Raw genomic sequence first — 13786 nt, 5'->3', positions numbered from 1 at the left:
GGCAGAATTTGTGTTCTTTCTGGCCAGGCATTCATAGTTATGGCCTACCTCTTAAATCTCTTTCTTAACATAAAAATAAATAGAATTCAAGGATGTTAATGCAAGTGCCAACTCGGTGTCCTGACCTAGAGTGGCAGAATGCTAAGCTACTTACACCAGTGGAAGACCCATCCACTTGCATGTTAGGTTTATCAGTAAACTGTGATTGATTCATTTATAGTTGTCTGTACTTTCAGGAAGTGTTGTTTGGGTGCTGCAGAATGGATCTGTCCAGTAAGCCATGAATGAAAAGCGTGTATGCCTTACCTATCCAAGTGCCTTCATCCCGTGAGTCCTGCCACTTAGTGTCAGTGCAGACAGTTGAGGACTGACTGATGGAGATTCAACAGAAATGAGTATTTGCTGTTGTTTCGTAACAAAATCAGCAGTGTCAGTGCAAGAGAGCTGCAGGAATTTATAGTTAAGGATTTGGGGAATAGGGGAATGCTGCTCTTCTCAATACAGCTGTCATGGTTTGCCGTCACATTAACTCAGACGTTCTGTAGAGTCGTACTGTTTGTCAGTCCTCTGTGGCCTGGGTGTGTGTGACTGAGTTGATTGGAAGAGGGTTTGGCTCTCAGTTTCTGAAAGGCATCTTGTTACATCAGTGTAGCTTCTGAGGAGGACACAATATTGTTCTGCGTTGTATGCTTAATCTTTTCTGGAGTTGCTGCTAATTATCCTCTGCCCTACTGTAATTAATGGGAATTTTAATTGTTTTGGGTGAGGACTATAATTAAACTGTGCTTCATTGTTTTTGCTGCACTTTTTTTGCTTCGTTGCTTTGGATGCAGAATGCGTAGAGACGCAGTGTAAAAGAAATGCTGTACTTGTTTGCAGTAATCCATCTGCTCTTCCCTCTGTTTTGATCTTGGTCATATTTCATCTGATAATACTGCTGTGTTGTTTAGCCTGCTAAATAGGAAACCAGAAGGGGAAGTGATCCTGATCAGTCTTGTGCTTAAGTGTTTTATTCATGTAACAAGACAGATAAGATTACATAAAAACAGAACAACCTAACAACCTTCATGCTGTGTTTCTGTTTGAGTTTTAAAAAGTTGTTGGTTTTTTGTTTTTTTTTTTTGCAAGGGGTGAATGCTGTGGCCTTTAGAGTGGGAGGAGAGTGGAAGAAGTCTTAGCGTACGAAAAATAAAGGAGTGGTTGTCATTCTCTCTTTTCCTGTACCAGCCCTTTGTGGGCCTTCACTTCACTGTGGAGTTAGTCCAGTTAATGGACTCACAGAGTGGCTGTGTGGGAGAGGATGGTTAGCTGAGGAACTACACAGAATGTGATGATCTGTAACTCAGGATGCTGCATAACTTACAGAAAAAGTAAAAATTTGATTAGACTTGAGTTAAGTATGCAGATCAGGTAATCAAGGTAAGAACATTTAGTTATTACTTAACTGGTTAGGTTGTACTTGAATAGTCTTTCACAGTTACTGCTTTCAGAATATAGTTTTCTTGAAAGACAACATTCACTCAATCTTGCATTCAGACTTGAATTATAGGAAGTACAATTGTTATACATCTTTAATGGGATCTTCGATCTTTGCTGACTTTGTAGTAATTGAATTCTTAATAATCTTAGGTATAATGAGGGTTTATGTAGGACTTGCTATCAATCAGAAAATGTAAACACAGATTAAAAGTGTTCATTGAATGCAGACTTGGAGTGATAGTGACCTCAGTGTAACTTTAACTGTCATATTCTACTTATAGGTAAAAAGAACATACTCTCATGGTACGTATAGAGCTGGCCCAATGAGACAGATCAGCCTGGTTGGAGCAGTTGATGAGGAAGTGGGGGATTACTTTCCTGAATTCCTTGATATGTTGGAAGAATCACCCTTCTTAAAAGTAAGGACAGAAGGGAATAGGGTGGGTGAAGGGGGACGGTGCTCTGGTAGTGTAAAATCAAGTGATTGTGCTATGATGTTCACTTAGATAATTGAGTTGCTTAATAAACATGTTCACTCTGACAGATAAAGACTGCTTTAAATGTGTGTGTGTGTGTGTGTATATATATATATATAAATTCACTTCAAAATTGTGCCTTGTATTTCCCGTTAGTGTACGCTGCCATGGGGAACACTTTCTAGTTTAAAATTAGAGAGTCGTAAAGACAGCGATGATGGTCCCATTATGTGGGTACGTCCAGGAGAGCAGATGATCCCTGTGGCTGACATGCCAAAGTCACCTTTCAAAAGGAAGAGGTATGTTGATGCATTTTGCTTGGTAAGTGTTTGGTTAGTATTCATTCTTTTGAAAATTCTTTTTACTTCTAACATTTTGCTGGCTTATATGTTACTTTAATGTAAACTGTTGAAAGTGTTCATCTCAAAAGATACAATTTTAAGTTGCTTTGCCTTACAAAAGTAGTTTTGATTGGTGATAATGTGTTTTTTGTTTATTTTACAAATATTTTTATTGTTTACTGTCTGGCCAAGGGCACTGCTGGTTCTCTCAAGAGTTTTAAGAAGAATTTAAGGTTACCATCTGAATATTCCTCATGCAATGAATTTACAGTATAGTGAGGTGAAAACTGCAGGGAAATGTAAATAGGCATACAGCTATTGATATATGCCTGGAGACTGGTGGTGACATTCCTCTTAAGTGTGATTGGATTTTTAAAGACCTCAAAGGACAGGGGCTTCTCTCTCATCTGAAAGATGACGTGTCCAGCCTTAAATCCTGTTTCTAAGTTTTCTTGTAGTACTGGGTATAAGCACTAGCTTGAGAGTGAGAATATCTGCTGCAGAAATTGAAAATTATATTGTGCCTTTGGAGCACTCTTCTTCAGGATTCAGGTACATAAAGGAAGCGGACAAGGAATGTTTGCAGGGTCACATGCCTCAGGAATGTACTGTGAAGGGGATACAGGTAAAGTCTGAGTCTATCTGGAGATGAATTTGGTAAGGTGTAAAGAATGTGAAGGGCAACAAGAGGGACTTCTGAAAGTGTATGTGCAGCAAGAGAGATGGATAGGGAAAATTTAGGTAATCTGCTGAATGGGGCAGAGGTCATAGAGAAACGAAGAGCAAGTTACTCACTGCTCCCTTTGTGCTACTCTTCACTGGTAGGTTTAGTCTCCAGTATTTTCAGGTCTAGAAGACAATTGGAGGGCTGGAATGAGGACTATTTGCCTTCAGTGGAGGTGGATTGGATTAAGGAATGTTTTAAACAGATGAGATGTGCAGAAGCACCTGGGGCCTGGCAAGATGCACCCAGAAGTGCTGCAGGAATTGGTCATATTGCAAGGCTGCTCTTGATTGTCTTTGAAAGGTTGTGGCGATCGGCCAATGTTCTTGAAGAAAGCAGATAGCACTCTAATGTTTCAGAAGAGCAAGGAGCTGGACCTGGGGAGCTACAGGCCAGTCATCCTTGCCTTGACCCTGGGAAGAATGCGACTTTGAAACATGAGGGACAATAATAGATATTGGGTGTAGCTGGCATCAGTTGGTAAATGGGAAATGGTGCCTTATCAACCTGATGGTCTTCCTAATGACAGGGAGTAGAGAGGCAGGTGCTGATCTCTTTGGAGATACCAGTGAGAATCTAAGGAGTGGCATGGTGTTGTGTCAGAGGGTCAAACTGGGGAGTAGGAAAAGGTTCTTCACATGAAGATGGTCAGGCCCTGGCATGGATTCTGTAGGGCTGGAGTCGTGGTACCAAATTGCCAGAGATCAGGAAGCATTTGAACTATGCTCTCAGACACGGGGTTTGAATTTAGACTTGATTCTTACAGGTCCCTTCCAACTCCGTTTATTCTGTGAATCCATTCTAATCTACAACTAAATGATTGGCATAATGGATGAGGGTGTTGCTAGAGTTGTTGTTTATCTTGGCTTTAGGAAGATTGGACACCTGTCTGCCTAACCTAACTTCCTAACACTCAAATTAATGAAGGACAAGCTAGACAGATGAAGAATGAAATGAATCAAGAATTGGCTTAATTTCTGTGCTCAAAGGGTTGTGATCAGCAGCTCGAAGTCTAGTTGGAGGGTAGTCTCTGTTCAATATTCCCATTAATGATGGGACATCAGCAAGTCTGCAGACAGTATGGAATTGGAAGGAGTGATTGATGCACGAGAGGGTTGTGCTGCTAAGTCAGAGGACTTGACAGGCCAGGTCTTTTGAGGTCAGCAGAGAGAAGTTTGGGATCTTGTACCTATGAGGAAGTGTGCATCAGTTCAGGCTGGAGACTGGCTGAAAAGCAGCCTGATAGATGAATACTTGCCAGTCTTCATGAATGACAAATTGTAAGCTGTCACTGTGCCTCTGTAACAAAGCAGGTCAGCAGCTGTTTGGACGGGATTATGAAGAGTACTGTCAGCATGCTGATGGAGATCATTCTTCTCCCTTACTGGTGTAACACATCCAGAGTGTTGTGCCCTTGTCTGGGCTCACCAGTCCAAGGCAGACCTGGGCATACTGGAGCAGATCTGGTGATATGCAAGTTGGTTACTGGAAGAGCTGGGATTTAGCCTTGTGAAGGGAAGGCTCAGCAGTGTTGTAGAAGCATTTGATAGGAGAGAGAAAAAGAGGAGAATCACGCTTTTTCAGCAGTGCCTGGTGACATGAGGGAGTGGGCACAAGCTACGTTACAAGAAATTTCATTTAAAACAATAGCAACAGAACCAAACCCCCTTTACTGTATGGGCAGTTGATCCCTAGAAGAGGTTCTTCAGAGCTTGTGCAGTCTCTGCCTTCAGAGATGCTCAGAACTTGACAGGTGACAGCCCTGAGTAACCTGCTGTGGTTGTGCATGGGAAGGTAGACCACGTGCTCTCTAGATGTCATGTGCAACCTGGCATTCTCAATACATTTCAAGTAGCTCTTGCAAAAATGTTTTGTGGCACGCAGCACAGGCATAGGCTGGATACAGGAAAAGGTCTTGTGTCTCTGTTCACTACTGTGTTGTGTCCTCCATGCTCATTAAACTCTGAAGAAATCTTTCTGCTTCTCATTCTTAGTTTTGTAGTATGGAATTAAATATGCATGCATGTTTGCTGACAGTTCAGTGGAAACACAAATGGTAAAAACTGCTTGAAGAATGGTTGGGTGTTTATCAAACTGTTGCACACACTGTGAGCTGGTAGAAGATGAATGCTCTTATAGCATGGCTCAGGCAAGGTTGAAGCTCAGGCTTAACCTTAAATATGAAACTCCTGGGTGCTTTGTGAGGGTGTGTAGATGAGAGAGGCTGAGTCATCAAGGCCTTTTAATGTACTTAGGAACCTGACAAATTATTTTGTTTGCATCAGTATTCTGATTTTTGCTTAGCTCGTTACGTATTTTGTTTGCTGTAAGGGTTACTGTCTTTCTCATTGGACTGTATAGTCTCACTATCCTGTTGGCTGTGGATAGAAATTAGACAATTAAGGGAAATTTCTGTATCACCAGTACTATTTTTGTTCTACAGAACTACCAATGAAATAAAAAACTTGCAGTACCTACCTCGAACCAGTGAACCACGTGAAATGCTATTTGAAGACCGGACACGAGCCCATGCAGATCACATAGGACAAGGTTTTGAACGACAGACTACAGCTGCTGTGGGAGTGTTGAAGGCTGTGCACTGTGGAGAGTGGTATGTGTTGACTGACTTACTCAGCTGGGCGTCTGGAAGATATTTACCTCAATTTCCATTTATTATCAAAAGACAGAGCACTGAATAGGCTAATCTAGCATTGGAGGTATTTAAATAATACTTTGTAGATAACTGGATTTTTTTCTATCTCTCTTTGCACCAGCTGTGCTTGTCTGCCCTTTAAAAGACTGCATACAGCTTGCAGCGTGGCCGAAACTGGAAAGGTGCCCTGCAGCAGCAGTTTAGTAGCTATGATTGAATTGCTGTAATGAAGTTGATGTTGGATGTAAAAAATTCTTCACACTTTTGTTTTAGTTTAAATAATGTGTGCACGTTGAGCTGAATTTCTGCTTCAGAGGTGCAGGTGAAGGCGTTTTGGCAATTCTGTGTGTTGTCTGGATATGAGCAAAATTTTTGTTTTTGCTTTAAAGTCATGGCTGCTGTAACTCTGACTTATTAATGGTAGATTGCATAAGAAGAATCTTCTTGGAGTCTGTGTGATGGTCTTGAATGTCTGAAATTCCCACGTGTCATTCAGGAAATGAATTTATCTTGTTAGAAGCTATTTACATTTTGACTGAATAAAGAAACCCCTAAAGCACATGGGCTCTGTCGCCCAGAACAAAGAATCTTTGTTTCAGGAACTTCTGACCTTGGTTTGGGGGAATGACCTTAGTTTTGGAGGTTACCTTTTGTATACTTAAATAGAACCACCTTTTGCTCTTTCCATCTTCCTGCCCAGAATTCCCTTTGGATGAGATAATGCAAATTTATGTTACAGTGCAAGAGTTAATTGAGATAGGAAATAATTGCCACTGGGAGAGAACTAGATTGCTTAGAAGTGAACGTGTTCTTATTTCTGGCTCTGAGATTTTATGATTTACTTCTCATCAGGCTCATGACAGCTGGAGCTTCAAAATCCCAGCTTGTTTTGGTTGTGTGAAGCTGGAGTGAATTAAGATTGAGGAGTGGTAGTAGAGCGAGAGTTGAGCTACTGCGTAAATCTGAGGGAGGTGTGATTGAGGGAAGGGGGGAGAGAGCATTGTCAAAGCTTTATCAAGGAAAATGTGAGAAAACAAACTCGTCCCTAGAAACTGGGAAGAGTTTAATTTGATTTAAACTTAGCCAGGAACTTCCTATCCTCACCCTGTCCCTCTATAATAAGATCATTCCCTCCTGGATATCATTACGTTTTCATTTATATTCTACAAGTAAGTTTTCCCACCTTTTATGCTTTTCAGAATGAAACCACATCTTCTCTTCTAGGTTGGAGCTTGTGGAAAAGAGAATCTGTCCAACCTCCATTAAAATTCCTTTTAAACTTATTTATGTGTAAATTGAGAAGTGATCTGGAGATAGCCAGATCTACCAAACAGACTTCAGCCTAAGGGAGAGGAAGAAAGAATGAGCATTTCGCTTCAGCGTAGAGACTGAAAATGTATCTTTAAATGCGGGGAAAAAAATTGGAATTGCTATATGTAATAAATTGCCTCTTACTGCAAGAATGATATTGAGGCCCTGGAGGTGGAGGGCAATGAAGTTGTGAGGGGTCTGCAGCACTGGCTTGTCAGGAGCGACTGAGGGAACTGGTTCATTATGGAGGAGGCTCAGGGGTGTCCTTATTACTCTCTACAACTGCCTGAAAGGAGATTGTGGTGGGGTGGAGCTCGGCTGCTTCTCCCACATAACTATCGATAGGATGAGAGGGAATGGCCTCAAGTTGTACCAGGGAAGATTCAAATTGGATATTGGGAAATTCCTCTTCTCTGACAGAATGGTGAGGCAGGGGCACAGACTGCCCAGGGAGGTGGTGGAGTCACCGTCCCCGGAGGTGTTGGAGAAACGTTGAGATGTGGCACTGAGGGCCATGGGTTGGTGGGAAATGTTGGTGATAGGGGGGTGGTTGGACTGGATGATCTCTGGGGTCTTTTCCAGCCTTGGTGATTCCGTGATTCTCTGTAGAGGAGAGAAAAATATAACACAATTGATGGAATAAAAATGATTTATTTCAAGCTACATTTGACCTCTGTGATAACTTCTTTCCCTTTCTACCTGTCAGTACAGTTTTGAGAAGGTACCATGCTGTATTTATAAGCCCTGCTTAGTTTCTTTCGTATAATGAGACATTACTGCAACACATTTAAGTAATTTCAGCTATTATCTTTACCATGGCTCTTAAACTGTGAGGGGTTTTATACTAAACAAAGCAATATGTGTGGAAATCTTGAAAACTGTATTTGACAGCAAAAGTAAAACTTGGAGCTATGCCAGGAGTGAGGAGGGCACAGTGGAAATAAAAGCACACGTTGTAACAAGAAGATACCATATATTAAAATATTTTCTTTCTCGTGAGGGGAAAATAAAGAAATTCTTAGACTTGCTGAACTGAGTGGTTAGTTTGTATTCAGTGTAAGAGTGAATAGAGCACGGAAAGATACCTGCTTGGTGCTTGTAGGGCAGCATGCCTAGAGAAGCACTTAAAAGATAAGAAATTGCTTTCCTCAGCTGCTGAATTGTTTGGGAAGTGCTGGCTGTGGTTGTGATGCTAATCTTGGGTTTTGTGGTCAGAGGGTACTGAAGAAGAATCATGCTTTATGTGCAGCGAACTAGTAGGGGTGGTGTGCCGGCTTGTTGGTACTTCTTGGGCAAAATGTATCTGTGTTAGTATTGAAGGGACTCCTCTATACCTACAGCTGAATGTTTATATGGACAGCTTATCTTACCTTGAAGAATTTTGTTTGTGACTGTGCTTGCCAGCAACTTGGAGAAACAAAATAAACTTAATGTATCCTTATCAGCTTTATGAAGGGATTGTGCTGTTAGGAGATTGAAATTTTTTCTTTCTCTGTGGGGCAGCAACATCGTTTCCTCCTGCAAATCATTAGGACTGTAAAACTGTTGTTACTGCCCAAGTGATAGAAGTGGTAATTACATGTCTGGCCTACTTGGTATTTTTAAAGGATTTAAGCAGGAAGCCTTGCAATCCTTTGTGCTCCTGGTCTAACGATAGAAGTAGTAGTGTGGTAGCTGACACAGTGGCCAGGGCATCTCATAGTTTGGATTGAAAATCTCTTTGGACATCTAAGTGAACTGTTTCCTGAGCATTTCACTTGCTTCAGATTGTACAAAATAGAATATCCGAGTTGTTTTGCTAATAATCATGTTTGAAAATGCAGAATTAAAAATTCCCTGGCAATTTTCTGTGTTTACAGGAAGAATGCCATGTTCTGTGGTATGATTGCAGTACAGAGTTGGTAATCATTTTGTTGCTTGTGTGTAGAGGTAGGGAGAAAAGTCATGACGAAAAAAACCACTTACTGTCCTGTGTCCTGACATAATGCTTAAAGCACTGAGTGAACACTGCTGTGAGAACTTGGCTTTGGGCTGAAATCCCTTTTATTCTCTGTATATTCTCTGATTATTCTCTGTATGTATGTCTGAGTTAAGAGTTACTTACTTTACAAATGACATTAGCTCCAAATGCAGATACATGTCTTCCCTGATGTAAACTGTACTAAATGTCTTTAAAAGATAAAAATCTAACTGTATATCTGACATAAAAAGTAGATTCACACAGCAGGTATTTTCATGCTGTTGATTAGAGCTGGTTCTTCTAAGCTTTTTGCTTTCAGTGCTGAAAACCTCTTCAGGAGGATATAGAAATGGAGGATATAGAAACAAATTGAGGGAGATGTTTCTATCTTCATAAAGTTGGGAGTACAATATGTGACGTAAAAATTTCCCTGTAGTTAAAACAGGCTTTTTTTTTTCTCTCTGTAAACAGCTTAAACTGTTTTTTTTTTTTTTTTTTTTTTTTTTTTTCCTTTGTTGAGGTTATGACCTGAATCAAATGAATGCATCTCTTCAGTTTGAGAAGCCCAATAAACTTTGCATCACTGCCTGCTTCTTAGGACAAAACCAATACCATATGTATGCAAAAACCACGAATGATTATCTTCTTGTGCTTTGAAAACATGGTCAGCAATCTATGTGGTGTGCTCAGAAATGCATGGATCTGTTCTGCTTTTGGGAGCAGATCCCACTTGTGGCCCAGCTGGGAGGAGGAGGGCACCCAGCTCCCCAGGGACATGCGGCCGCTGTGCTGACCCTGCATGGCAGCCAGATGCAAAGGGCATCTCATCAACAGATGTTTCTTTTTTGGGGGGAGGAGGGGGAAAAAAATCCCTCAAAACCACATGCAAATCTTAGCTTTATGTAGAAGAACTGAATTTTATTTTTAGATTGGGAAGTGGTAAGGATTGTAGCTGTCGTGGCATTTGTTACTTAATTCTAGATAATTCCTTTGGAGACATTATTATATAAATGGTGCTTCTTTCAGAGAAGTGCTGTGGGACAAGAGGTGATTTCCTGTAACAGTTTGAATACTCAGGGAAGCTATAATTCAGATCTTGCTCCTCTGTAGCTGTCTAGTTAGTACAAGCACCAGTGTATTTTTCAGGGGATGCTGTGAAGGATGCTGGTGCTTGCTGCTCACTGGTGTTGTGGCAGATGAATTAGAACCAGCTTTATTCTCGAGTCTGAACAGGGTCTGTGAGGCTCAGGTACCGAGCAGTGCTTGCAGCAGTCTCACTAGTGTTACGGTGTGCTTTGAGGTACCTGATGGGTGTAACGCACTAGAAAGTGTTGGCAGAGTAACCCTGACATCTCTGGGCCACCTGTCTTTGTGAGGCAGATGGAGGTCAGTAAAAGTATGGAGCTTTGATTTTTTTCATTGCTTCTTATGTTAGCACTTGTTTAAAAAATGAAAAACTAAGATAATTCATTTAATCAGCATCATGAATTGAACTCATGATTGAGAACAAGCCAGTTTAGTCAGCTTGTATTCTCTGAAATGTGGTCTGTGTTAGAATTGCTGAGTTTGTGTTTAGATGATTTCCTTTATCCTTTGTTTGCAGATTTCCTTTATTATTCTCTTTACCATATTAGTTTCAGCCTCTGACCGTGCAATTCTTGCCTTCCTGTAGGTCTGAGCAGCCTCGTATAACCAAAGATGTAATTTGTTTTCATGCTGAGGATTTCTTAGAGGTAGTTCAGCGCATGCAGTTGGACTTGCATGAGCCTCCACTCTCACAGGTAAGCACACTGTGAACCATTCATTAATTGTCCTCTGCAAGTGCTCGAAGTTTTCACCCTTAATTTTTTTTCCTTTTTTCCTTCCAGTGTGTCCAGTGGGTTGACGATGCAAAACTGAATCAGCTGCGAAGGGAAGGCATTCGATATGCCAGAATTCAGTTGTTTGATAATGACATCTATTTTATCCCGAGGAATGTTGTGCACCAGTTCAAAACAGTTTCAGCGGTGTGCAGCTTGGCGTGGCACATCCGGCTCAAGCTGTATCATTCCGAAGAAGAAGCTTCTCAAAACGCAAGCACTCTCGAAGCAGGGACCTCTGCAGACCCCAAGTCTTCGGTTATGGGACTTCAGACTGACAGCAGGATTTGTACAATAAGCAGAAATACCTCCGAAGACGCCAAACTTTCAGACGTTCTGCAGCAGGAATTTGTGCCGATAAAACATGAACCTATTGCATCTCACCGAATTAAAGAAGAACCCATGAATGTTGATCTTGCTGAAAAGACTGTGGCGCCCCATGACAGCAGGGGCCAGAATGTTCAGACTAGATTGGATCAGGTTGAATTGACGGCGTTTAAGTTGGAAACGGGTTCCAAATTTGAGCCTGGCAGCAAGGACTTACAAGGCAAGTTGTGCCCCGGCAGTCACGTACATCCGGATGATACGAGACAACATAGTTCATATCCAAAACTGCATGGACAAAGAGAGGATGATTTTTTGTGCTAAATTTGTATATATTGTTTTAAATTCCTTTTTAAACTTAATGATGTAATAATGTAAAGATTCATAAGTTCTGTGAGGCAAGTTTGTGACTTGCCTTCGCATCTGTTACAGAAGATAGTTATGTAGCTTTGTAACATTCCTCAGTGCCTGTCCATAACTGTGAAGTATCAAAGCACTTAGGGCCAGATGCACTGTAAACACTGCAGGTTTAACATAAAGAAGTCTTTAAATAATTTTGAGTTGTAGGTTTTAGAGTAGAGCTGACATTTAACATATATATTTTTTGTAAGATGAGCCAGAATTCTTTTTGACAATTCCAGGCTTTTCCATAGAGCTTATTTATACCAATTTTTTCATTTTAAATGTGTCAGCACTGTAGTGTAAATATCTTTTTTAAAAATCTTTTTAGTGTGATTTATACTGAAACGTGAGCCACTTAATAAAGGTTCATAATAACAGATTGGTTTTATTTTTGGGTCTGCAAAAAATAATTCAGTTAAACTGCCTCTGTCAATGGTCCTGTTTCTGCCTGCACTAAGGCATAGGATGCTCTCACTCCGTTGCGGAGCGAGGAGCTGCAGCAAACTGAGGTAGAGCAGAGGCATTCTTTGTCAGCCAAGACTAAGTCAGAATGCAAAATCAGCCCTCCCTGCACAGCTGCTCATTAAAGGCGCTCTCCGAATCCTGTCATCAGTTGTTGATGTGGAACAGAGACAAACGTTACCCGCAGCCTTTCTGTGCCAGGAGGTTGGGCACCAGTGGGCTCCAGGAGCGCTGCCGGCGTCTGTGTAGCTGAGCTGGGCAGGGTGGCAAACTCCTTTTGTGCTCATCTTCTACCCCTGCGCAGCCACAATTCATATATTGCTTTCCACGTTTTAAAAACAAAGCTCATATCAGTTATCTGACTAAATTAGAACAAAGAATGTTTTTAAATGGTTACTCAAACTGAAGCCAATATAGCTTGAGTGGCGGCCTGACGCTCACAGAGGCAAATTTGGATTAAGATTGCTCCATGTGCTGATAGTGCAAGGCAGTACAGACAGACTGGCCAGTGTGTCTGGTAGGAAGATTCCTCGAGTCCCAGGTTAGAAGTAACAATTTCTTCATCAGGAAAATGATAGCAGTTTCCAAGTTTGACTGTTCACCTCTTTCTACTCTGTGGAACTCTGTAGTTTTCCCAACCTGTGTTCTGAGAGAAGAGGTTACAAGGCTAGCTGGCGTCTGATGTGGTAATGGCAAACACTGTAATTTAACTTATTTGTGTGTAACGTGTTGCTGTGTGGTACAAACACATCTGAACGCTGTTTCTTTTTCAGGTAGCTACAAACAGCAGTAACCTGCCCTACAGCCTGTCCTTCAACTAAATATTTAAAACTTGAGATTCTAGGCCTGTTGTTATTTTTGAAGCCCTAAAGTCTCCAGGTTCTGGGGGGCAATTTTTTTTCCTAGGGCTTCTTGAAAATTACACGTCCTTACAGGCACAAATCAAGACCTTTGATATGCTTAGTGATCACTTTGGCTTCAATTGTAGCAATAGAACAATGTGTTGTTTTCTTTCCCAGGTGTTGTCTAGTTCAGCTACCCGAGGGCCTTTTGGTGCAAATGTTTCTTGCTCCTAGGTTGTTAAAATTGTTACTTTGTACTTATGCCTGGCACTGAAATCAGCCATTTACCTGTCCTGTGCCCTAATGTGTTTAAATCTACAATAGGTCTGTTGAGGAATTATTAATTAAATCAGCATTTGAATTGCTAAATGTTACTCTTACGTAGCCATAATTATGTATTAGAGAAGCAATAGAATCATGAATCTCTTGGATGTGGCGAAATCTAATTGCTGTTTTCATGACTTCTGGTTAAGAGATGACTACCAGTTTTGCAGCCTCAGGGATCTCGCTTCCCCCCGCTCCATAAGCGAATGGCTCATGTGTGACGCGGTAAGTTACCACTCCAGCATACTGGGATTCGAGGTGTTAATTGGTTCATGTAAGGATTTGAGCCTTTGCGATAGAAACGTGCTCTCAGCTCCCATTGGACAATCTGGAATTTTCCACCCATAATCTCCTGGCCTTGCAAACACGCCGTTCTGTAGCCTTCCATTCCTTCTCTTTGTGTCAGCCATCAGAGAGCAGGGAGGAGCTGCAGGTCGTAGCTTCTACCCAGCACGCAGCTTTTCACATCCATTAGTAGACAGCTCCAGCTTTATGAGAACCAGCCAGCCTTGACAGATGCAGCTTTTTTTTACATTTTTTCCCCTTTGAATCTCAGTTGTGTTCTGTTGATCCATATGCTGAGCATTCAATTTTTTTCCTGTTGGATTTCAGTGAAATTTATACATCCC

The 13786-nt window shown here is 41.3% G+C and overlaps 1 protein-coding gene across 1 annotated transcript in view; it reads left to right on the top strand.

Annotated features, from left to right (window-relative positions):
• RSBN1L (round spermatid basic protein 1 like) overlaps positions 1-13780 on the top strand; it is a 46777-nt gene extending 32997 nt beyond the window's left edge. Inside the window, exons 4-8 of the mRNA XM_042815458.1 lie at positions 1761-1898; positions 2112-2254; positions 5464-5631; positions 10617-10725; positions 10813-13780. Of these exons, the coding sequence (XP_042671392.1) occupies positions 1761-1898; positions 2112-2254; positions 5464-5631; positions 10617-10725; positions 10813-11451 (1197 nt within the window). The 3' untranslated portion in view covers positions 11452-13780. The remainder of the gene's footprint in view (positions 1-1760; positions 1899-2111; positions 2255-5463; positions 5632-10616; positions 10726-10812) is intronic.
• The last annotated feature ends 6 nt before the right edge of the window (positions 13781-13786 follow it).

This window comes from Centrocercus urophasianus, unplaced genomic scaffold (assembly GCF_019232065.1).
Source record: "Centrocercus urophasianus isolate 14NV4802_14NV808 unplaced genomic scaffold, USGS_Curo_1.0 seq_15, whole genome shotgun sequence".
NCBI lineage: Eukaryota > Metazoa > Chordata > Aves > Galliformes > Phasianidae > Centrocercus > Centrocercus urophasianus.
The sequence above is the reverse complement of the archived record's forward strand: the minus strand, read 5'-3'. Positions and strand labels throughout refer to the sequence as shown.